Source organism: Lynx rufus, unplaced genomic scaffold, assembly GCF_022079265.1.
Source record: "Lynx rufus isolate CCGP_SWC_20201006 ecotype Redwood Valley unplaced genomic scaffold, mLynRuf1.p SCAF_4, whole genome shotgun sequence".
NCBI classification, from domain to species: Eukaryota; Metazoa; Chordata; class Mammalia; order Carnivora; family Felidae; genus Lynx; species Lynx rufus.
The window spans coordinates 4,029,267-4,054,032 of NW_025814856.1; the positions used below are offsets into that span (position 1 = coordinate 4,029,267).

General features: G+C 45.9%; 1 protein-coding gene across 1 annotated transcript in view; it reads right to left on the reverse strand.

Moving 5' to 3' along the window:
- The window catches only part of LOC124523587 (complement C3-like), a 44,763-nt gene that overhangs the window by 11,802 nt on the left and 8,195 nt on the right, over window positions 1-24,766 (reverse strand). The window contains exons 16-27 of the mRNA XM_047095374.1: window positions 24,480-24,551; window positions 24,138-24,317; window positions 11,622-11,730; window positions 11,250-11,335; window positions 5,626-5,768; window positions 5,311-5,523; window positions 3,165-3,231; window positions 2,967-3,053; window positions 2,187-2,390; window positions 1,676-1,751; window positions 1,220-1,379; window positions 208-306 (exon numbers count right to left, since the gene is read on the reverse strand). Coding sequence (XP_046951330.1) covers window positions 208-306; window positions 1,220-1,379; window positions 1,676-1,751; window positions 2,187-2,390; window positions 2,967-3,053; window positions 3,165-3,231; window positions 5,311-5,523; window positions 5,626-5,768; window positions 11,250-11,335; window positions 11,622-11,730; window positions 24,138-24,317; window positions 24,480-24,551 — 1,496 coding nt within the window. The remainder of the gene's footprint in view (window positions 1-207; window positions 307-1,219; window positions 1,380-1,675; window positions 1,752-2,186; window positions 2,391-2,966; window positions 3,054-3,164; window positions 3,232-5,310; window positions 5,524-5,625; window positions 5,769-11,249; window positions 11,336-11,621; window positions 11,731-24,137; window positions 24,318-24,479; window positions 24,552-24,766) is intronic.

Here is a 24,766-nt window from a genome sequence, read left to right on the forward strand (position 1 = left end):
ACTTAGCATGTGCAGCACTTAGATGAGCATCTTAGTTAAATGCTCAAAAAATGCTGGGAATTATTATGGTTTTATGGGCATTATGGCTGCTGTGGTGGCTGCTATTGCACTGGGAGGACCGGGATTCACCTGAATGTAACACCTCACCCACCAAGGTGATGTGCCCTGGGTAGGGAGGCGAGAAAGAGAGGGTGGGTGGACACTTACGTTGAACTGATCATTGCAAATATCTTTAGCCTCTTCCAATGCAATGAGAACAAAGGCTGTGAGGGACACATCCTTCTCCTTATTCTCCTGGTAGCCACCCTAGAATGGGAAGCAGGAAATAAGGATAGTATCACCACTATGTCCCCACATGCTGACCAAACCTCTTGTAGGGTCAGCAGGTCAAGGCAGGGGTGAGAATCTCCTCAGTGTCTCTCCCTAGGTGGGCCACACTCTTCAATATTCACTCATTCAGCAATTGTTGCTCATGCTGTGGAAAAGATGGTGGGTAAGAACCCAACACCAGTCCCACCCCCACAGTGCTCCCCATCTAGTAGGGGAGACAGACATGAACCAATTGGCTCACCAGTAGACATATCATAACAAATTGGTGAGTGCGGTGCAGGAGGAGAAGTGGATGTGGCAGTGAGATTGGAAAGTGGGAGTGTGACTCAGTTGGGGAGATCAGGAAAGATTTCCCTGCAGGATGACCAGGGTTGGCATGCCAGACAGGGAGAACAGCATGTGAAAGGCCCTGTGGCTGGATAGAGCAAGGCTCCTTTCAGTACAGATGGCATGTGGATGGGGGTAGGGGGATGGTGTGAGATTGGAAGTCTGAAAAGTCAGGCTAAGGCAGTGATTCTCCACCTTATGCATGCATCAGCATCATATGGCGGGGGGTGGGGGGCTTGTAGCAACTGATTCCTAGGCCCTCCTCCTGAAGTGTCTGATTCCTGAATCTCGAGTCCAGCTTTAGAAAATACATTTCTAACTAGTTTGAAGGTGATGCTGATACTGCTGCCCTGGAGACCACATTTAGAGAACCACAGCTGTGAGTTGTTCTATATTTTCTGAATGAAGGGGGAGGGACTTCTGTTTTGCACTAGATTCTGAAGGCCTCTAGTCTTTCAGATGGAATACTGACATTCTCAGCCAAAGGGCTAGCCTTTCTCCTGTCTATCCTGTGACTACAGCCACCCCTCCCCCCAGCCTGCCCTAAACCCTTGCCTCTTACAGTCATTTCTTGGTCAATTACGGGCGAATCTTCCTGGAAGACCCCGTCGGGTTTCTGCCTCTGCAGGATCAGCCATCTGACAGCTCCGCAGATGACATCGGCCTGAATGACAATGAGATTGGCTGCCAGAGAGAAGACCTTGACCACGTAGGCTGTCAGCCTGTGGGCGGCACAAAGCGTCAGCCAATCGCCTCCGGGATCCAGAGACTGCCATTCCAGGAAACCAATGAGCAGAGAGGGGCGGGGCCTACAGGCTGGCCCGGCTGGCCCAGCTTCCCCACTCAAGTTAGGCGCCAGCCTAGCCACAGGGGGCGCTTGATGTCCACAGGCCACGTGGCAGCTCAAGGTGGGCAGTTCATCTGTGTGGGCTGAGGGTCCATAGCATAGGGCCCTTCGGGCGAGACCTGGTGGGACCACCCAAGGCCGCCTTGCTCAGTGGGGTGCCAGACCACTCACCAGGTGCTGGCTTTCCGGTTCTGGAAGGCCGCAAAAGCCGAGTTGTCTTGTCTGAAGGCCAGCTGCTGGGAGTACCCTGCAGGGAAGCCAGAAGTGTCTCCAGAGGAGCAGGGGCTGAGTGGAGGGGCTCAGGGGACAAGGATTCTCTGAGGGGCGAGACAGGGGTTCAGGGAGGAATGAGGGGGCTCAGGGCTGAGCAGGGAAGTCTGCTAGAAGAGCGGAAGGGGCTTCTAAAAGGGGAAGGAGTTCTCAGAGGAGAGGGGTTCAGAGAGGCGAAGGATCTCAAGGGGGTTCAGGGCAAGGGGGCCTCAGGGAGAGAGGGAGTTCTAGAGGGCTCAGAGGGGCCCAGGGTCTCAGAGAGGGCAAAGGTCAAGGGAGGTCTTTGAAAAGAAGGGATCCTGAAAGGGGAGGAGCTTAGAGGAAGGGCGTGGCCTGGAAAGGGGCCTGGGTCTCAGGGAGGACCCTGCTCTGGAGGTAGCTGGAGCAGAGAGGGTCTCCCAGGCAGACCCACCCTTTTTGATGAGCTGTAAGGCTTCCTTTCGCTTTGTGGGTCCCAACTTGTCCCACTGCTCTGTTTGGTCCAGGTAATGGACGGCAATGACCGTGGGCGTCATGCTTTTCATGTTCTGCTCCCCGGAGCCCGAGGGGGTCACGATGAGGTTTTTCAGTCGCTCCGCGTCAATGGCATCCTCAGTCAACTGAGCCACCGGGGTCCCTGCAACCGGGCGGGAGGACGGGGCTCAAGCAACTCACCCACCATGGGGTGGGGTGAGAAGGGCCAGGGCTGTCCCCAGCGATCCCAGGCTCCAGGCAGCCAGTGCCAAAGAGGTCAGGGGCAGTTGGGGGCTGAGGGGATGTGATGGTAGGAGGTACGAGGTGGGGGTAGGGGAGTGGGGAGGGTGTCTACATTTGTAGGGAAGGGGGTCTTATGCTTCACACAAATCTGCTCCCTGAGCCTCTTGTTACAAGTGGCAAATTAATTCCAGAACAATCGTCACCAATACTTAGATCATGCTTCATGCTGTTGCTAGGCGCTGTTCTAGAGAAACATCATACAGTATCTCATTTAATCCTCTCAACAAGCCTTTGATATAGGCTCTATCAGCAAAGGCTATTTGCTGAACTAAATACTGCCTGGAGCCTTCTATAAAACAGATCAGGGAGGTGGCCTGCTGTTCTAGCTGTAGTGCAGGCAGGGGACGCACGGTAGCATATACACCCAGAATTCGGAGAAATTAGGCCCCCTTCTCCAGAGCTGTGCCTTCCTGGGCGAGGGTCAGTGGCAGCTCACCTTGTAGGAGGATCCTGGTCTCTGAATCTGTGTCTGGTACCTGGTCACGGAGGTTTGTGGCGTGGATCTCTGCTCGCTGCACTCCGTCTGCCAGTGGAATGGGAGGGACCCGTGGCGTCACCCTCTCCCATAAGGCCCTGCCTCACCCCCTACCCCCCGACCCCCCAGCTTTCAACCCTTCTGCTGTGGCTGACTCACTTCTGCCCCGGTTTTCTGGATCCAGTGTGTGAACGGCCACAATTTTTTTGACTTTGATTCCTTCAGGCTGAACAGTGTTGGGATGGGATGGGGGAGGGGGAAGTCGGGCGAATAAAAGAACAGACACAGCTCATCAGCAGGGCATGGGCACGATGGCATCACCCATCCTAGTTCTGTGACTGGGAGTCAGTTTACCCCCACTGCCTCTCAAATGTCCTTAAAAGAAAAGAATGTGCATAAAGTGCTGAGTACAATGCCTGGCACTTAGTAAGCGCTCAGTTAAACTAGGGGCTATCTTATTATCAATGTCCCAAGTGAAGCTCTCCTTCCATGCTGGACTGCTGCTGTTTGTGCCCTTCCATCACACATTCTCCTTGAAGCTGGTACTAATGCACACCTTTTCCTTTGGAGACCCAGTCTCCTCCATGGCATGCTGGTAAACATTTGGTAGCCATCTCTCCAGGAAGAAAAGATCCTGATTTGTGGCACTGGCAGTTTCCATCCTGCGAACATCCCTGCCATGATAGATTTCAAGCTACCAGCATCAGAGGGTGCAGAATTGGGAGTTGTGGACACACTGTCTCTGGGGAGCCTTGTGCAGGCTCCAGCGCCCTCTTGGGTTTCTTCCCATTGGTGCCACACTGGGACCCCTGATAAAAGGGATAATTAAGATTGTGCTCCTGGGGGTGCCTGTGCGGCTCGGTGGAAAAGCATGGGACTCTTGATCTCGGGGTTGTAAGTTCAAGTCCCACATCGGGCGTGGGGATTACTTAAAAATAAAACCTTGGGTCACCTGGGTGGCTTAGTTAAGTGTCTGCTTTCAGCTCAGGTTATGATCTCACAGTTCATGAGTTTGAGCCTCATGTTGGGCTCTGTGATGACAGCTCAGAGCTTAGAGCCTGGAGCCTGCTTCAGATTCTCTGTCTCCTTCTCTCTTAGCCCCTTCCCTGCTTGCACTCTGTTGTCTCTTTCAAAATATGTAAATATTTTTTAAAATAGAAAAAAATAGGGGTGCCTGTGTGGCTCAGTCGGTTGAGCATCTGACTTTGGTTCAGGTCATGATCTTGCAGTTCATGGGTTCAAGCCCCGCATCAGGTTCTGTGCTGACAGCTTGGAGCCTGGAGCCTGCTTCCGATTCTGTGTCCCTCTCTCTGCCCCTTCCCCGCTCATGCTCTGTGTCTCTCTCTGTCTCTCAAAGATGAATAATCGTTAAAAAAAATAAAAAATAAATAAAATCTGTTTAAAAAATCCGAGTTTGGTTCTATTAAAGTCAGAAAAGAAATATTATGGTAAATTCTGGTATGAATATAAATAAGACATTTCACTGTAAAATAACACTGTGAGTTTTAAAGCATTTGCTTTTCAATGTTTCAATATTTTTTCAATTACTTTAAGTTTTCGGGGGAAAATTAACCACCAAACAATTTCAACCATTAAAAAAAAGACACGTGGATGGCAGCCTTCATTTTTCCATTAGCTTCAGGCTCCAATTATGGTTTGACTTGGCACTGTCTGTATTTAAAATTTGATCTTTTGTTCATCACAGGTTTTTTGGCATTAATTTTGATTCCTTACAATAGTGCGTTAAAAGATTGTTACCCTCATGACCTCACGTTTTGCTTGAAAATATTAACAAAGATGATAGGAGGCTTTTATTTTATTTTTTTTAATTTGATGTTTATTTTTGAGAGAGAAAGAGACAGAGTGTGAGTGGGGGCAGGGGAGGGGCACAGAGAGAGGGAGACACAGAACCCAAAGCAGGCTCTGTGCTCCCCACTGTCAGTGCAGAGCCCAACACAGGGCTCAAACTCATGAGCTGTGAGACCATGACCTGAAGTCAGACGCTTAACTGACTGAGCCACCCAGGCACTCCAGTCACCCGCAGGCTTTATTTTTATTTATGACTTGATCTAGTATTATTTTTGAGAATGTTCATCACTAAGAAAGTGTAGAAATGTAACTGTTCCTCACTTACTCACCCTAATCCTGGCCTTGCTTACAATCTTGCAGGACTCTCAAACATCCTAAGCTGGACACTGGACACTCTTGGTGTCTCAGAGTCAGTGTCTCCAACCTGGGTTGACAGCATGGGGAGACAGGAGCCTCTCCCAAAGGACAAGGGACTGCAGGTGCCCCAAGGACTCACCACGACCTTCAAGGACTTCTTGACACCATCCATGAGGAAACGATTGTCGACAGCAGCCTTGACCTCCACGTTATGTAGGCCAACCTTCAGAGGCACGATGAGAAAAGGCACAGCTATTGAGGACTTGGCTGGGATGTTCAGAATCTGCTGATAGGGTTTCTTGGCGGTGGCCAGGCTGCAGAAGGCTGGGTTGTAGATCAGGGTCACCCTCGCCTGCCAGGGAGAGTATCAGTCAAGGGGCATGTGCCATGGTTCCCCCCCACACCTGCCATCTTCCGAGCTCTCCACCATACCTCTGCCCCCGCGGGAACCCACCTTGAGCTCCCCAGAATCCTGGTAATTGTAGAGCACGGCCTGGATCTCCACTTGCTCATTGCGCACGGCAGAGTAGGGTAGCCGCAGGTCGATGAAGAAGTCTTGCATCACCGTGACCTCATAGGGGTCAGCCACGCAGATCCCTGCCCAGGAGTGGAGTGTCAAGGGAAGGAGGTGGACAGGCTCTCAGTGCTTACCCCTCACTGCGGGAGCTGTGTCAAGCTCAGCCTGTGTTTGTGCAAGCCCAGGGGCTAAACAATTGCACAGGTGACACATTACCGATAGTGGTGGCAGCTGGGAGTCACTGTGATGTACGGTTTCCATTTTCTTCTTGTAGTTTTACTCACAGGTAGGTGTGCAGGGGGAAGGGCTCGAGCACACCCGAAGGGTCCATACCTGGGCTCTCCAAAATGGTAGCCTGAGCTCTCTCTGGTTCCTGGGCACTTGGAATGTGGCTAGCTCAGAAAACTTTTTAACACATGTTTGGAACAATTTGCATATGCCAACCTACCTTTTCAGCTGTACATTTTGCAAATCCTAAAATACAGATCAAAGTATTTCCAATGAAAGGCTAGGGGTGCCTTTCCACTGACTGGCTCAGTCAGTGGTGGGTGTGATTCTTGATCTGGGGCCATGAGTTCAAGCTCACGTGGGGTGTGGAGATGACTTACAAATAAAATTAAAATCTTAAAAAAGAAAAATGGTAGCACCCTTATTGAAACGTTCTGCAAGTATAAAATATATGATACATCAAAGGCTTAGATGATCAAGTAAATGTATCTTTCGTAATTTTGAGGTATTAATAGGTTATTCTCAAATATGAACAGATGGTTATAACATTATTATGAGTCTGATGATGCTTTTTTCAACATATTTTTCAACATATTTTTTAACATATTTATCACATGTTGAAAGAATAATGTTTTGGAGACATCTGGTTAAAAAAATGTACAATAAAATTGATGTCACCGCCTCTTTTTTATGGGGCTACCAGAAGATTTAAAATTACACGCATCGTATTTCTGGTGGACGGTGCTGATCTACAGGAGTAAAAATGACTGCAAAACCGATGGTTAATTTGTGATTCAACAGCTACTAGGCTATATTCAAGCACTGGGTTGATGCAAGCAAAATGTGCAAAAGCTTTATCATATTGAAATGTTACACTAAAAAAATAAATAAAAATAATGTTGCACCAAAGGTGTATTAAAATTTGGGGCACCTGGGTGGCTCAGTCGGTTAAACGTCCGACTTCAGCTCAGGTCATGGTCTCCCAGTCCGTGAGTTCGAGCCCCGCGTCGGGCTCTGGGCTGATGGTTCAGAGCCTGGAGCCTGCTTCTGATTCTGTGTCTCCCTCTCTCTCTGCCCCTCCCCCGTTCATGCTCTGTCTCTCTCTGTCTCAAACACAAATAAACGTTAAAAAAAAGTTACACTAAAAAAATAAAAACAGTGTTGCACCAAGAAGTGTATTAAAATTTGGAGCACCTGGTTGGCTCAGGTGGTTAAGCATCTGACTCCTGGTGTCAGCTCAGGTCATGATCTCCAGGTTCCTGAGTCGGAGCCTGGCCTCAGGCTCTGAGCTGATGGTGTGGAGACTGCTTTGGATTCTCTTTCTCCCTCTCTCTCTGCTCCCCCCCCCCCCCCACTCTCAGTCTCTCAAAAATAAGTAAATATTTTTAAAATGCAGTTAAAAAAGAAATATATTATAATTTAATAATTTTTGTGTGTCTATTCTTCAGTGTTGAAAAAAATAGAGACTTGAACAAAATCCTTATTTGCTAACCTACAGTCATTATTCATCATTCTCGGGGGGTCTGTTATAGTCACGGGAGGTAGTTATCATTTCTTATCTACTATTCATTTTTACATTTTTTTAATGTTTATTTATTTTTGAGAGGCAGAGCTGGAACGGGGGAGGGGCAGAGAGAGGGGGACACAGAATCTGAAGCAGGCTCCAGGGTCTAAGCTGTCAGCACAGAGCCCGACGCAGGGCTCGAACCCATGGACCATGAGATCATGACCTGAGCCAAAGTCAGACACTTAACCAACTGAGCCACCCAGACGCCCTCCGCTCCCTGTTTTCACATTCTATATATATATATATATATATATATATATATATATATTTAATGTTTATTTATTTTTGAGACAGAGAGAAACAGAGCATGAATGGGGGAAGGTCAGAGAGAGAGGGAGACACGGAATCTGAAGCGAATCCAGGGTCCGAGCTGTCAGCACAGAGCCCGACACGGGGCTCGAACTCACGAACCGTGAGATCATGACCTGAGCTGAAGTCAGATGCTCAACCGACTGAGCCACCCAGGCGCCCCTCTGTTTTCACATTCTTTTTTTTTTTTAATTTTTTTTAACGTTTATTTATTTTTGAGACAGAGACAGAGCATGAACGGGGGAGGGGCAGAGAGAGAGGGAGACACAGAATCGGAAGCAGGCTCCAGGCTCTGAGCCATCAGCCCAGAGCCCGATGCGGGGCTCGAACTCACGGACCGCGAGATCGTGACCTGAGCTGAAGTCCGAAGCTTAACCGACTGAGTCACCTAGGCGCCCCTGTTTTCACATTCTTAAAGCCAGATTTAATTTACTCTGGTGGGTGAAAAACCAGCTTTTGCACCACAAACAGGAGGCTACCTCCAGGGAAACAAAACAGTTTTGTTTTGTTAAATACTGGCCAGCTCACGTTGTGCCTGCAGAAAGCAGACCTGCTCTCTCCTTGCTAATGCAAGTCAGTCAAGACCTACAGAGGAGATGAGGACATCCTTGCACCAGACTTAGCTTTTCCTTGAACAAGCTGGAAGGAGCGCGAGAGAACAACACATGGAATGACTTCTGACACACCATCCATGTTATGTTTGAGGCAGAGAAACGCCTACTCTCCGTGACCCTGGAAGGACAGCTACATGTCACCGCATGTTGGTCCAAACCCATGGAAGGTACATCACTGAAAGGGAACCCTAGTTTTTGACTGCAGTTGACGATAATGTATCAGTGTTGTCCCAGAGATTTTGGCAAAGGTACCACCTAATGCAAAAAAGGGTTAGAGACGGGAATTGGGGGGAATTGAGGAGTGAGTGGTAATTCTCAGTTGTTTCTGTAAACCTAAATTATTTAAGAAAACCCATTAATTAGGGGACGCTGGGTGGCTCAGTCGGTTGGGCGTCCAACTTCGGCTCAGGTCATGATCTCACAGTTCATGAGTTCGAGCCCTGCGTCGGGCTCTGTGCTGACAGCCTGGAGCCTGGAGCCTGCTTCAGATTCTGTGTCTCCCTCTCCCTGCCTCTCCCCGCTCATGCTCTGTCTCTGTCTCCCTCAAAAGTAAATAAACATTAAAAATTTTTTTTTCAACGTTTATTTATTTTTGGGACAGAGAGAGACAGAGCATGAACGGGGGAGGGGCAGAGAGAGAGGGAGACACAGAATCAGAAACAGGCTCCAGGCTCTGAGCCATCAGCCCAGAGCCTGACGCGGGGCTCGAACTCACGCACCGCGAGATCGTGACCTGGCTGAAGTCGGACGCTTAACCGACTGCGCCACCCAGGCGCCCCAACATTAAAAATTTTTTTAAGAAAACCCATTAATTAAAAAAAAAATCAACCAGGGCACCTGGGTGGTTCAGTCGGTTAAGCATCCAACTTCACCTCATGTCTGATCTTATGTTTTGTGAGTTCGAGCCCCACATCTGGCTCTGTGCTGACAGCTCAGAGCCTGGAGCCTGCTTCAGGTTCTGTGTTTCCCTCTCTCTGCCCCTCACCTGCTCGAGATCTCTCTCTCTCTCTCAAAAAAAAAAATTTACAAAAATAAAATATGTTTGGCTTCAATAATGACTCACACTCATCGAACATCTGTAATGTGCCAGGCACCATTTTAAAGGCTCCACACGTATTAACTCAAAAAACTCTCTGCACAACACTTTGAGTGGCTACTATTTGCATTATACCTGTTTTATGGATGCACACAGAGAGGGTGAGTAACTTGACTCAGGCCACACAGCTGCCTAGCGGACGACCGGGGATTTGAATCCAGACATTTAAGCTTGAGGAGCTCCCTGCTTGTAACTCTGCTGACTCTTTGCATTCATGGTATCTCAGGAGTCTAAAATTTCCAAGTTCCACTGGCAACCATCCTAAAATATAAATTCTGAGCCTCTAAGATGGCGTTCCGGAAAGGTTCATCCCCTGGTGATCTTGGGCAAGTGACCTGCCTTCCCTAGCTTCAGTATCCTCATTTGTCGGAGAATAAATGTACCAACCTCAGAGGGTTCTTGTGAGCACTGAATGAGATAATGTGTTGGGAGTTAAAAATGGTACCAGGTAAAGGGCGTCTGGGTGGCTCAGTCAATAAGCATCTGACTCTCAGTTTCGGCTCAGGTCATGATCTCGGGGTCTCATGAGTTCAAGCCCTGCATTGGCCGGTAGCTCAGAGCCTACTTGGGATTCTCTCTCTCTCCCCGTCTCTCTGCCCCTTCCCTATTCACGCTGTATCTCTCTCTTTCTCTCTCTCAAAATAAATAAATAAACTTAAAAAAAATTGTACCTGGTAAAACACAGCGTCCAACATGAGGCTCAAACTCATGAACCGTGAGATCATGATTGGAGCCTAGTTCAGACACTTAACAGAGCAACCCCAGTCCCCTAACATACCTCCCTTTTAATGTTTCAATATTTTTTCACCTACTTTAATGCTCAGCGAAAAAATTAACCTTTAAAATGTACCTAAATCAGGAATGGGGGGCGGGGGGGCGGGGGGGCGGCGGGGCGCACTCATTTTCCCTCTTGTCTCAAACTCCATGATGGCTCAGCTCAGTGCTGGCTTCTATTTACAATGGAGATATTTTGTTCATCATGGATTTTTTTTTTTTTGCATTCACGTTGATTTTTTCAAAATGATCACATGAAAGTATCACACATCTGCCTTAAAATTAGTGCCTCCCTCTCCTCACCCTGCTCCGAGGCCTGCCTGAGACCACCCCCATTAGACCAGGGCTCCCCAGCTCCCTGTGGTGGGCCCCCTACCCCCTGGTTACCTTTTTTTTTTTTTTGCCAAGTTTCACAATCTGGCCGCCAATGTGCCAATCATACATTTCATCCTGCTACCTCCTTCATATATTCTTAATGGATTTACCCATCACCCTGTCAACACCACCCCTTAAGCGTGTTTGTTGTTGCAAATTATTCTGTATGTCCTTATATCTGTGTCCAAACCTATAGATCGTACAACACTGAGAGTGAACGCTCATGTCAATGATGAACTTGGGGTGACGATAGGCGTGTCAGTGTCACGAATACGCCATGCTGGTGAGGGATGCTGATAGTGCCTGTCTGCGCGGGGCAGACTGTGTGCGTCGGGGGTGGGTAGACTGGGTGTATGTGGGAACTCTCTGTACCTTCCCCTCAATTTTGCTGTCAACCTAAAACTGCTCTCGAAAGAAAATCTATTTACAAAAGGCGCTGACTCGTCACCCACAGAGCAGGATCTGACACCCCCACTTGTCACCTGGGAGCAGTGTGTCAGCCACCAAGAAACAGGGGATCTCTCTGGATGGGATGAGAAAACGCCCAATGGCCCTGGGATCCCTGACTCGTGAGCATGGGGCCACCACCTTCTCTCACCTTTCTTGTTCGACAAGCTCACCGCCAGAATCTCCCAGGTGGTGATGGAGTCTTTCAAAAATATATTCATGGTCTTTGTGGAGATTCTGGATGGAGGAGAAGTGGGGGTATTAAAAAGAGGCAGGTGTCAGGGGCCTGGGGGGAGAGCTGGTGTGGAGGGGCCCCAAGGGGCAGGTTGGAGGGAGGAGTGGGGGCTGGGCACACGGAGGGAGCCTGACTCTTGATTTTTTTTCTAGGCTGGGTTGTGGGGTTGCCCAGTGATTCCAGAAAAGAGAGGCATGGGTGCATTCAAACGAAGTGGTCCAGATGGGGCCGCTATAGGAGCTGGCCTGGGGGTGGGGGGGTTAAGGTGGGGGGGTGTCTCAGCCTTACCCATCTTTCTCAGGTTCACGGAGTTCCTCTATGCGCCACAGCCAGCTCTCAGGGAACTGGCTTCGGGAAATGATTTCCTCTTCCGGGATTATATCTTCATCCAAGTCACCTGGGAGGCACGGGTGAGGAGGAGACAAATCTGGGTTGAGAACGGACCCATTTCTCCACTGTCCCCAGAGATACTCATCTCTAAATGGCTGAAGAGGTTCCTACCAGAAAAACACACCCATAGTTCCATGATGGCCTGGGGAGGGGGGCAGTCATGTTTGTCTTTATTGCTCCTTTCTCCCCAAAAATACCATTAAAAATGACATTTTACAACTGTGTCGGTATAGGGGCAGAAATAGTCCAGGCTAGGACTATTTCCCCCTGCTCTGATTTTCATAGAAATGAAGCATTTGTGTGAGCATCTAAGTAAGCATAGTGGCTCCCAGGCTCCATGCCCGCTACATCTGATGGTTATGGCCCCCAAGCAAACAGGTGGCTCGAGAGACTCCCCAGACCTGTTGGTGACCCCGGGCGATGGGGTGGCCTTTTGAGCAAGCCTGACGCCATCAGCAAGTAGACCAAATGGGGCCAGAATATGGTTCAACCCTGTCTGGGCAGGTTGTAACGTGGCTTTGGGTCTTCTTAATAACAAAGTAGGTGAAATCGACTGATGCCTAAATCCACCCATATTCTGGAATAATCCAACAAAGTGCATGTCAGATACAAACATGCAGGCAGCTCTCTGTCTCACCCCCAATCGGCTAAAGAAATTACACAATTTGGGGCACCTGGGTGGCTCAGTCACTTGAGTGTCCGACTTCTGCTCTGGTCATGATCTCATGGTTGGTGAGTTTGAGACTTTCACCAGGCTTGCTGCTGTCACTATGAGCCTGCTTGGGATCCTCTGTCCCCCTCTCTCTGCCCCTTCCCTGCTTGCGTGCACACACACACTCTCTCTCTCTCGAAAAAAAAAACACATTAAAACAGAAAAGACTGGAGTCAAGATGGCAGAGAAGTAGTGGGACAAGGATTTTCCTGGTCCCTCAAACACAGCTGTATTGAGGTCAGAACACTTGGAACACCCAGGAAATAGGTCTGGGGAGTGATAGAAACATCTCCGAAGGTGGAAGGAGACAGCTTGGCGGGACTGAGGTGCATGTATGTGGATTGGGAGAGGTAAAACGGTCAGCATAGGCATGGAGGGGAGGGGACCCCTTCTGTGGAGACACAAAAGGGAGAGAAAGAGGCTGTAGGAGTATGGCATTGTGTTCGGACGAGAGAAAAACATCTCTGGACCATGGAGGGGGAACGAGAAATATGGAGAGTGCCAGTACTTTGCACGGTGCCAGTACAGTGCATGTACTTTGCAAAGTCTCAGGAGTTGAAGATTAGAGTTTTCAGGGGTGCAAGACTTTCTCTTGCAGCTTGCAGTGTGCACATGCCTCGTGGAGACGGAGCCAGCCCCAGGGCCCAGTAGCGATCTCAGGGGTGACTGGGAGAGAGCAGTCCCCACCCTGGAGTACTGTGGGAAGAGGGTTTAGTGCCACCCCAAGGAAAAAAGACCCTGCAGGCATCAGCCGTGTACGCTGGGCAGAATGGTGCTACCCCAGAACCGAGTCTGTGAGGTGTGGGATTCTTTAAGGCATCTTGTTTTCAATCCCATCTGAGCATCTAGGAGGTGCAGGAGACTGTGGAACAGGACAAGCTGGCCCCCACCCTCCCTGCACTCCTCTATGAGGACAGTCTGAACAGCATGGTTTGAGACACTTTTCTCCCCATCACCAACATGGCGGGGCTTCAGGGAACAGGACAGCAGCCCCCAGTGGAGGCAGGACCGGTTTACAACAAACCCCGCCCCTCCATGCCTGGTAACTGCTTAAATACTGGAGCAGGACTGACCCTGACCAGGCCAGACAGCCTCTCCTCCAGACCAGCACAGCCAGCGGTCCTGAGCACCAACAGGCAGCTGTCCTGCAGTTTTCTATGTTAGTCCATTTTGTTTTGTTTTGTTTTTCTTTTTCTCTTTTCTTTTCTTTCATTTTTTCTCTTTTCCCTTCTTTTTACCTTCCTCTTTTTATTTCCTTTGGAATCACGATCACAGTTTCTGATTTGACTTTTGGTCAAGTCTCTCTCTCTCTCTCTCTCTCTATATATATATATATATAAATACACCCCACCTGGTTTCATTCTCCATTCTGTTTGTTTGTTTGTTTGTTTGTTTAGTCAGGCATTTTTCTCTATTGTTTTTACACTTTTTCTGTATCTCCTTATTAATTTCCCCCTTCTCTCTCTGGGTTAAGCCTTATAGTTTCTTTGATTCTCTGCCTGGTCTTTTTTTTTTTCTGACCCTTTCATTTTTTATTTGTATGGGAATCAGGCTTCCCTCACCTTTCCTTTTTCCAGGGTTCCTTCAGTGAACAAATCAAAACACCCCTGGTGGAAGGTCCAAACCATCACCACTATGAGCAGTGTGACAGAACAGCCAAATATGTAACATGATCACACTCCACAAACACTTCCTGAAGTCTCAGGACCTATTCTTAATATGGTAGGACTTGCAGGTGCAGGACACATAACAAGCTATTAAAACGTGTAAAAACCAGAAACCTAGCCAAAATGATGAAATGGAAGACCTCTCCTCATGAGAAATTCCAGGAATAAATGACAGGCAGATAACTGCTCAAAAAAGATATAAACAATATATCTGAACAAGAATTTAGAATAACAGTCATAAGACTGATAGCTGGGCTTGAAAAAAGCATAGGAGACACCAGGGAATCTATTGTTGCAGAGATCAAAGACCTATGAAATAATCAAGAAGAATTAAGAAATGTTGTAAATGAGATACAAAATAACCCAGCTGCAGTGACAGCAAGGATGGAAGAAGTCGAAGAGAGAATAAGCGAAATAGAAGACAAAGTTATGGAAAATGATGAAGCTGAAAAAAAGGAGGGCAAGGAAATTACTAGACCATGAGGGGAGATTTAGAGACCTACGTGATTCTGTGAAATGAAATAATAACCATATCATAGGAGTTCTGGAAGAAGAAGAGAGAAGGAAAGGGGCAGAAGGTTTATGTGAACAAATTATAGCTGAGAACTTCCCTCATCTGGGGAAGGAAACAGGCATCCAAGTGCTAGAGGCACAGAGAACTCCCTTCAAAATCAACAAAAAATGACATAATCGTAGTGAAACTGCAAAATACAAAGATAAAAAGAGAATTATGAAAGCAGCTAGGGAAAAACGGGCCTTAACCTACAAGGGTAGACACATAAGGGTAGTAGCAGACCTGTCCACTGAAACTTGGCAGGCCAGAAGCGAGGGGCAGGAAACATTCAATGTGCTGAATAGCAAAACTAGGCAGCCAAGAATCCTTCATCCAGGAAGGCTGCCATTCAGAATAGAAGGAGAGATAAAGGCTTTCCCAGACAAACAAAAACTGAAGGAGTTTGTGACCACTAAACCGGCCCTGCAGGAGAGTGTAAGGGGGACTCTGTGAGTGGAAAGCAGCAATGACTACAAGGGACCAGAGACATCACCATAAGCACGAAACCTGCAGATAACACAATGACAGTAAATCCATACCTTTCAATAATCACTCTCAATGTAAATGGACTAAATGCCCCAATCAAAAGACACAGGGTATCAGAATGGATAAAAAAAAAAATAAGATCCATCTATATGTTGCCTACAAGAGACTCCTTTTAGACCTGAGGACACCTGCAGATTGAGAGTGAGGGGATGGAGAACCATCTATCATGCTATTGGACATCAAAAGATAGCTGGAGTAGCCATATTTATACCAGACGAACTAGATTTTAACACAAAGACTGTAACAAGAGATGAAGAAGGCCATTATATCATAACTGAGGGGTCCATCATCAAGAAGAGCTAACAATTGTAAATGTTTATGCCCCCAACATGAGAGCACCCAAATATGTAAATCAATTAATCACAAATATAAATAAATGTATAGATAATAATACCGTGATTGTAGGGGACTTTAATACTCCACTTGCTGCAATGGACAGACCATCTAGTCAGAAAATCAATAAGGACACAATGGCTCTGAATGACACATTGGACCAGATGGACTTAACGTATATTCAGAAGTTTTCATCCAAAACAGCAGAATACACATTCTTCTCGAGGGCATATGGAACATTCTTGAAAATAGATCACATACTGGGTCACAAAACAGCCCTCAACAAGTATAAAAGGATTGAGATCATACCATGCTTATTTTCAGATCACAACACTATGAAACTTGGTATCAACCACAAGAAAAAATTTGGAAATCCCCTTAATACATGCATATTAAAGAACATCCAACTAAAGCATGAATGGGTCAACCATGAAATTAAAGAAGAAATCAAAACATGTATGGAAGCAAATGAAAAAGAACACACAGCAGTCCAAAGCCTTTGGGATTCAGCAAAGGCAGTTCTAAAAGGACAATACATTGTAATTCAGGCCTGTCTCAAGAAGCAAGAAAGGTCCCCAATACATAACCTAACCTCACATCTAAAGGAACTAGAAGGGCAGCAGCAAAGAAAGCCCAAGGTCAGGGGCGCCTGGGTGGCGCAGTCGGTTGAGCATCCCACTTCAGCCAGGTCACGATCTCGCGGTCCTGGAGTTCGAGCCCCGCGTCAGGCTCTGGGCTGATGGCTCAGAGCCTGAAGCCTGTTTCCGATTCTGTGTCTCCCTCTCTCTCTGCCCCTCCCCTGTTCATGCTCTGTCTCTCTCTGTCCCAAAAATAAATAAACATTGAAAAAAAATTAAAAAAAAAAAAGAAAGCCCAAGGTCAGCAGCAGAATAGAAATAATAAAGATTAGAGCAGAAATAAACAATAAAGAATTTTAAAAACCCAGAAGAATCTAAGAGATGGTTTTTGGAAAGAATAAAGAATGTTGATAACCCCTAACCAGACTTCTCAAAAAGAAAATAGAGGACCACAATAGATAAAATCACAAATGAAAGAGGAGAGATCAAAACAAACACCACAGAAATACATACAATTTTTTGAGAATATGATGAACAATTATGTGCAAACAAACTGGACACCCTGGAAGAATTGGACAAATTCCTAGACACCCACACACTACCAAAATTCAAAAGGGAAGAAATAGAAAATTTGAACGGACCCATAACCAATGAAGAAATTGAATCCGTTATCAAAAATCTCCCAACAAGTAAGAGTCCTGGGCCAGATGCCTTCCCAGGGGAATTTTACCAGACATTTAAAGTAGCGTTCATACCTATTCTTCTCAGGATGTTCCAAAAAATATAAACGGAAGGAAAGTTTCCAGACTCGTTCTATGAAGCCAAAATTACCTTGATTACAAAACCAGACAAAGACCCCACTAAAAAAGAGAATTACAGGCAACCATCCTTGATGAACATGGATGCAAAAATTCTCAACCAGATACTAACAAATCGAATTCAATAGTATATTAATAGAATTCTTCACCATGATCAAGTGGAATTCATTCCTGGGCTGCAGGGCTGGCTCAATATTTGCAAATCAATCAATGTGATATATCACATTAATAGAAGAAAGGATAAGAACCATAGGATCCTGTCAATAGGTGCAGAAAAAAACATTTGACAAAATACAACATCCTTTCTTAATAAAAACCCTCAAGAAAGTCGGGATATTAGGAATATACCTTAACATCATAAAAGCCATAAATGAAAAACCCACAGCTAATATCATTCTCAATGGGGAAAAACAGAACTTTCCCTCTGAGATCAGGAACATGACAGGGCTGTCCATTCTCACACTGTTATTTAACATAGTGTTGGAAGTCTGAGCCTCAGCAATCAGGCAACAAAACGAAATAAAAGGCATCCAAATTGACAAGAAGAAGTCAAACTTTCACTCTTCACAAATGACAGGAAACTCTACCGAAGAGTCCACCTAAAACTGCTGGAACTGATACATGAATTCAGGAAACTCACAGGATACAAAATCAACATATAGAAATCGGTTGCATTTCTAGACACAAATAATGAAGTAACAGAAAGAAGTATCAAGGAATATATTCCATTTACAATTGCACCAAGAATTATAAAATACATAGAAACAAACCTAACCAAAGATGTAAAAGATCTGCACACTGAAAACCATAGAAATCTTATGAAAGAACTAGAAAAAGACACAAAGAAATGGAAAAACATTCCATGCTCATGGATTGGAAGAGTAAGTATTGTTAAAACGTCGATACTACCCAAGGTAATCTACACATTCACTGCAATCCCAATGAAAATAGCACCAGCATTCTTCACAGAGCTAGAACAAACAATCCTAAAATTTAAAAAAAATATATTTTTTTAACGTTTATTTATGAGACAGAGAGAGACAGAACATGAACAGGGGAGGGGCAGAGAGAGAGGGAGACACAGAATCGGAAACAGGCTCCAGGCTCTGAGCTGTCAGCCCAGAGCCCGATGCGGGGCTCCAACTCACAAACTGTGAGATCATGACCTGAGCCGAAGTCGGACGCTTAACCGACCAAGCCACCCAGGCGCCCCTAAAATTTTTATGAAACCACAAAAGACCCCAGATAGCCAAAGTAATGTTGAAAAGAAAACCAAAGCTGGAGGCATCACAATCCCGGACTTTAGTCTGTATTACAAAGCTGCAATCATCAAGACAGTATGGTATTGGCACAAAAACACATACACCAATGGAACAAAATAGAGAGCCCAGAAATGCACCCACAAGTATATGGCCAACTAATATTTGACAACAGGAAAGAGTATCCAATGGAAAAAAGACAGTCTCTTTAGCAAATGGTGCTGGGAGAACTGGACAGCAACATGCAGAAGAATGAACCTGGACCACTTTCTTACACCATACACAAAAATAAATTGAAAATGGATGAAAGACCTAAATATGAGACAGGAAACCATAAAGATCCTACAGGAGAAAACTGGCAGCAACCTCTTTGACCTCGGCCGCAGCAACTTCTTACTTGATGTGTCTCTGAAGGCAAGGGAAATAAAAGCAAAAGCGGACCATTTGGGACCTCATCATGGTAAAAAGTTTCTGCACAGCACAGGAAACAATCAACAAAACTAACAGGTAATCGATGGAATGGGAAAAGATATTTGCAAATGACATAACGGATAAAGGGTTAGTTAGTATACAAAATCTATAAACAACTTACCAAACTCAACACCCAGAAAACAAATAATCCAGTGAAGAAATGGGCAGAAAACATGAATAGACACTTTTCCAAAGAAGACATCCAGATGGTAAACAGACACATGACAAGATGCTCGACATCACTCATCATCAGGGAAATACAAACCAAAAACACATTGAGATACCCCCTCACACTGGTCAGAGTGGCTAAAAGTAACAACTCAGGAAACAACAGATGTTGGTGAGGATGTGGAGAAAGGGGAACCCTCTTGCACTGTTGGTGGGAATACAAACTGGTGTAGCCACACTGGAAAACAGTGTGGAGGTCCCTCAAAAAATCAAAATTAGATTTACCCTATGGCCCAGCAATAGCACTACTAGAAATTTATCCTAAAGGGCACACGGGTGCTGATTCGTAGGGGCACATGTACTCCAGTGGTTATAGTAGCATTTCAACAACAGCCAAATTATGGAAAGAGCTCAAATGTCCATCAACTGATGAATGGCTATATATACAGAGAATGGAATACTACTGGGTGATGAAAAAGAAGGAAAGCTGACCATTTGCAACAACATGGATGGATCTGGAGGGTATTATGCTAAGTGAAATAAGTCAGTCAGAGAAAGGCAGATATCGTATTTTTTCACTCATGTGTGGAATTTGAGAAACAGAAGACCATAGTGGGAGGGAAGGAAAAATTAGATACAAAGAGAGAGGGAGACAAACCATAAGAGACTCTTAAACATAGAGAACAGACTGAGGGTTGATGGGAATAGGATATGGGGGAGTGGGGAAAATGGGTGATGGGCATTGAGGAGGACACTTGGGATGAGCATTGGGGTTGTATGTAAGTGATGAATCATAGGAATGCACTCCCGAAGCCAAGACTACACGCATTGGCAATAAATTTTAAAAAAAAGAAAGAAAGAAATTACACAAGGCTGGGGGAGAAAACACCTGAGTGTGTGTAAGCCATATCCCAGTAGATCAGATATTTTGTCTAATTTTCCTCTTTGAGAAAGAAAGTCTATAGGTCACTGGAGCAGAAGGCACCAAGCCTAGATTAGAATAATTTGCACAGACTGAAGATTCAGTCCTTTACTCATGTGTGTTGGGAATCTTTGTGTGTTTTTTGGGGGGTGATGGTGGAGGGCGTGCTAGCCTTCCAGCTAAAAGAATTTAGAAATATGTGTCCCCTTTGGCGATGTCTGCCTTTAGGAGGTGACTGCACATTTCTAAGCAAAAATAAATAAATAAAATAAATAAATAAATAAAAATATAATAAATAAATAAATAAATAAATAAATAATAAAAATATGAGTGTACATGAAAAGTATGTGTTACCATATAAGGATCTATACCTGCTGTCATACAGGCTACATAAAAATTGATTTGGGGGAAATTTTCCCTTGGCTTAAATTTTGCCCTGATCTGATAGCAGAAAGAGGTTTAGAAATAGACTATCCAGGAATAAGGAGGAACTTTACAGTGGAGAGACCCAGCAGACAGCGCCTTAATCACGTGATCAAGACTCACAGCACCAACAATGGGACAAATCAATGTCTTTGGGCTCCCGACATGCTGCACTGAGAATCCATAGTGTCTCTCCTGTGACAGTGCTGCCCCCAAATGCAAAACCTGGATGTCATTACGAGGAAGCATGGAGCCAACCCAAACCGTGGGACAGCCCCCCAAATGCTGGACGTGAAAGTCACTCAAGACGGCTGTGCTGCCAGGGGTTGAGCAGATCCAAGGACACTAAGGAGACCCCACCAGTAAATACGACGTCTGCTTCTGCACAGATCCTTTTCCTATAAAGGATCCAAACTAAACCAGACCACACCAAAGTAGACCGAAGCACACCAAACTAGACCAAACCAAGTGAAACCACACCAGACCAGACTAAACCAAACCAGACCAAACAGGACCAAACCACTCTAAACCACACCAAATCAAAACCAAAACCAAAACCAAACCAAACCAAATGGAAACCACTGGCGAACCTGAATGGGGTTGGAGGTTCAACGAGTCAACATTCATGTCCTAATTCTGATGACTGTGCTGAGGTTTTGTGGGAGAATATCTTTTGTGGGAGAATTTCAAGAATTCCACATGGAGCTATTTGGGGATGGTGGGGGCCTCAAACAGTTCAGAGGGATAAAAGGTTTTTATGCCCATTTCTACTTGTTCTGCTTGAGAGTCTAAAGATTAAAAAAAAAAGATGATTATGTTTGCTTGGATCGGGCAGCCTGCAGCCATAGCATTTCCCCATCTTCCTTAGTTTTTAAGCAAAGGGGTTCTGTTTCATGACTTTTCATCCTGTGATTGATAAGATCACTTCCCTTGGTTTCAAGAGCCACTCACACTGGCCTTCATTCTCAGAACCCAATTTGGATGACACAATTTCTGGTCCCCTATGAAAACGATGGGATGTGCAAAAGAAGTGTTCAAATGGCCAGTGAGAAGGGTCAGTGCAGCAACCACCACTCTGCACACAGTGGTTAAAAAGAGCAATGGAGTGACAGAAAGAGAAATCAAGGAATCAATCCCATTTACAGTTGTACAAAAAACCATAAAATACCTAGGAATAAATCTAACCAAAGAGGTGAAAAATCTATACACTGAAAACTATAGAAAGCTTATGAAAGAAATTGAAGAAGACACAAAAAAATGGAAAAAAAGATTCCATGCTCCTGGATAGAAAGAATAAATATTGTTAAAATGTCAATACTACCCAAAGCAATCTTCATATTCAATGCAGTCCCTATCAAAATAACACCAGCATTTTTCACAGAGCTAGAACAAATAATCCTAAAATTTGTATGGAACCAGAAAAGACCCCGAATAGCCAAAGCGATCTTGAAAAAGGAAACCAAAGCAGGAGGCATCACAATCCCAGACTTCAAGCTATACTACAAAGCTGTAATCATTAAGACAGTATGGTACTGGCACAAGAACAGACACTCAGATCAATGGAACAGAATAGAGAACCCAGAAATGGACCCCCAAATGTATGGCCAACTCATCTTTGACAAAGCAGGAAAGAATATCCAGTGGAATAAAGACAGTCTCTTCAGCAAGTGGTGCTGGGAAGACTGGACAGCAACAACCAGAAAAATGAACCTCGACCACTTTCTTACACCACACACAAAAATAAACTCAAAATGGGTGAAAGACCTAAATAATACAGGAAGGCATCAAATCCTAGAGGAGAAAGCAGGCAAAAACCTCTTTGACCTCAGCTGCAGCAACTTCTTACTCAACACGTCTGTAGAGGCAAGGGAAACAAAAGAAAAAATGAACTACTATTATAAAAATCTTCTGCACAGCGAAGGAAACAATCAGCAAAACTAAAAGGCAACCAACAGAATGGGAGAAGATATTTGCAAATGACATATCAGATAAAGGGTTAGTATCCAAAATCTATAAAGAACTTCTCAAACTCAATATCCAAAAAACAAATAATCCAGTGAAGAAATGGGCAAAAGACATGAATAGACACTTCTCCAAAGAAGACAGATGGCCAACCCACCCATGAAAAGATGCTCAACATCACTCATCATCAGGGAAATACAAATCAAAAACCACAATGAGATACCACCTTACACCTGTCAGAACGGCTAACATTAACAACTCTGGCAACAACAGATGTTGGCAAGGATGCGGAGAAAGAGGATCTCTTTTGTATTGTTGGTGGGATTGCAAGCTGGTGCAGCCACTCTGGAAAACAGTATGGAGGTTCCTCAAAAAACTAAAAACAGAACTACCCTACAACCCAGCAATTGCACTACTAGGCATTTATCCAAGGGATAGAGGTGTGCTGTTTCGAAGGGACACATGCATCCCAATGTTTATAGCAGCACTATCAACAATAGCCAAAATATGGAAACAGCCCAAATGTCCATCGATGGATGAATGGATAAAGAAAACATGGTATACATGTATATACATATATACACATGTATATATACATATATACATGTATATGTATATATATGTATATATATGTGTGTATATATATATGTATATGTATGTGTGTATATATACATATATATAATGGAGTATTACTCGGCAATCAAAAGTATGAAATCTTGCCATTTGCAACGATGTGGAGGGAACTAAAGGGTACTATGCTAAGCAAAGTTAGAGAAAAACAAATAACACTTCACGCACATGAAGACTTTAAGACACAGAACAGATGAACATAAGGGAAGGGAAGAAAAATAATATAAAACCAGGGAGGGGGACAAACCATAGAGACTCTTAAATGTGGAGAACAAACTGAGAGTTACTGGAGGGGTTGTGGGAGGGAGGATGGGCTAAATGGGTAAGAGGCATTAAGGAATCTACTCCTGAAATCATTGTTGCACTATATGCTAACTAATTTGGATATAAATTTAAAAAAAAATAAAAAATAAAATAAAAAGAAAGAAAGAAAGAAAGCAATCTGGACAGGGCGGGCCGAGAGGGAATCTGCCAGGGGGACCCTCACGACAGGGGCCATGCTGCCCGTGGTGCGGGGGGCTCTCTGTGGGCTTGGTTTCCACTGCACCCATCCTAGCAGAAAGGCCTTTCTCTACATAAGACACATCAAAAAGCATTTTTAAAAAGCAGACATCAGGCCTCACTGGGCTCAAGGCTCTGAGCAAATGGCAGGTAGGATTCCCATCAGTTCTGGCAGGGCTGCCTTGTGGTGGGGACCACTCTGGTTCTGCTTTCAATGGGCTTCTTGGAAGAGAAATTTTCTCTTGGCTTAAGATTTATTTGGCCCGAGATGTAAAGTTTCAAGTGTGCACATGTTTTGTCTTATCCAGAACTGAATGAATGAATGAATGAATGAATGAATGAATTAGTGAATGAATGAATGAGGGAGGGAGGGAATGAATGAATGAAAACAAATCAACAGATGTTGTTAGGCATTGAGTTAGGCACCTCTTTGGAAAGCAACATAAATGAGTTTTCTTTGGTAAAGGCAGGCTAAAAACGCATCTCAGACAGAAGCATCCTCCCCCTTCAGACAGGCCCTCCTCCCCCCTCAGACACAGGCATCCTTCCACCCAAACAGGCCCCTTCCCCCCCTCAGATAGGTTCTCCTCCCTCAAACAGGCCCTCCTCCTTCTCACTGAGCCTCAACACTCTGACCTGGGCCTCCTCCCTCAGACCAGGCCCTCTCCCCTCTAAGGGAGCCTCCCCACTCAGACCATCCCCTCACCCCTCAAGCCTGATCGAGGCTTCATTGAGCCTCCCCATTCTGGCCAGCCTCCCTGCTCAGACCATGCCCTCCTCCCTCGGAGCAAGCCCTCTCCCATCAGACCAGGCCCTCCTCGCTCTGACCGAGCTTCCCCCCTCTGGCTGGCCCACAGGCAGGTGGACTCACTCCGGGTCAGGCCCAGGGCACTGTGGGTACTGCCGATGCGGTTGCAACAGTCCAGGAAGGCCTTCACGCACGAGGCCTCGTGCTGGATGAACCCGGCCCTGCGCTCGCACGAGAACTTCGTGGGGTTCTCCCGCATGCCATGTTCACAGCACTTGCGCAGCTCCTTCGGGTACTGACCCGCTGCGTGGACACGACACCGGTCAGGGCCTCAGCCGGGACCTCAAAGCAGGAGGAGCTCGGGCGGACCAAGGGTAGGAAGTCCCCAGGGCCCGGCCCTGCCCTCCTCCCTCCTGGGCTGGATCCCGGATGGGCAGGGTTTGGAGGAAGGGTGGGGGCCCCCACCTTTGTCCATCCTCTTCTCTGTGAGCATCACTGAGCGGCGGCGCCAGGCATCTGGTTTGGGGCACTCGGGATCTGAGGGGAGGGCACACGCGAACAAGATGGGTTAAGCGTCAACTGAGGGTCCCCGATGTACTCCTCTCAGTAGCCGTGAGGGAGGGGTGTTGCTGCTCCCATTTGACAGATGAGGAAACTGAGGCTCAGCGGGCAGTGATTCACTAGGTGGGGGCTGGGGCAGGACTTGAACCCAGGGCCCCCACCTGTTCTCAGCATCTGAGGACCTCAGAACA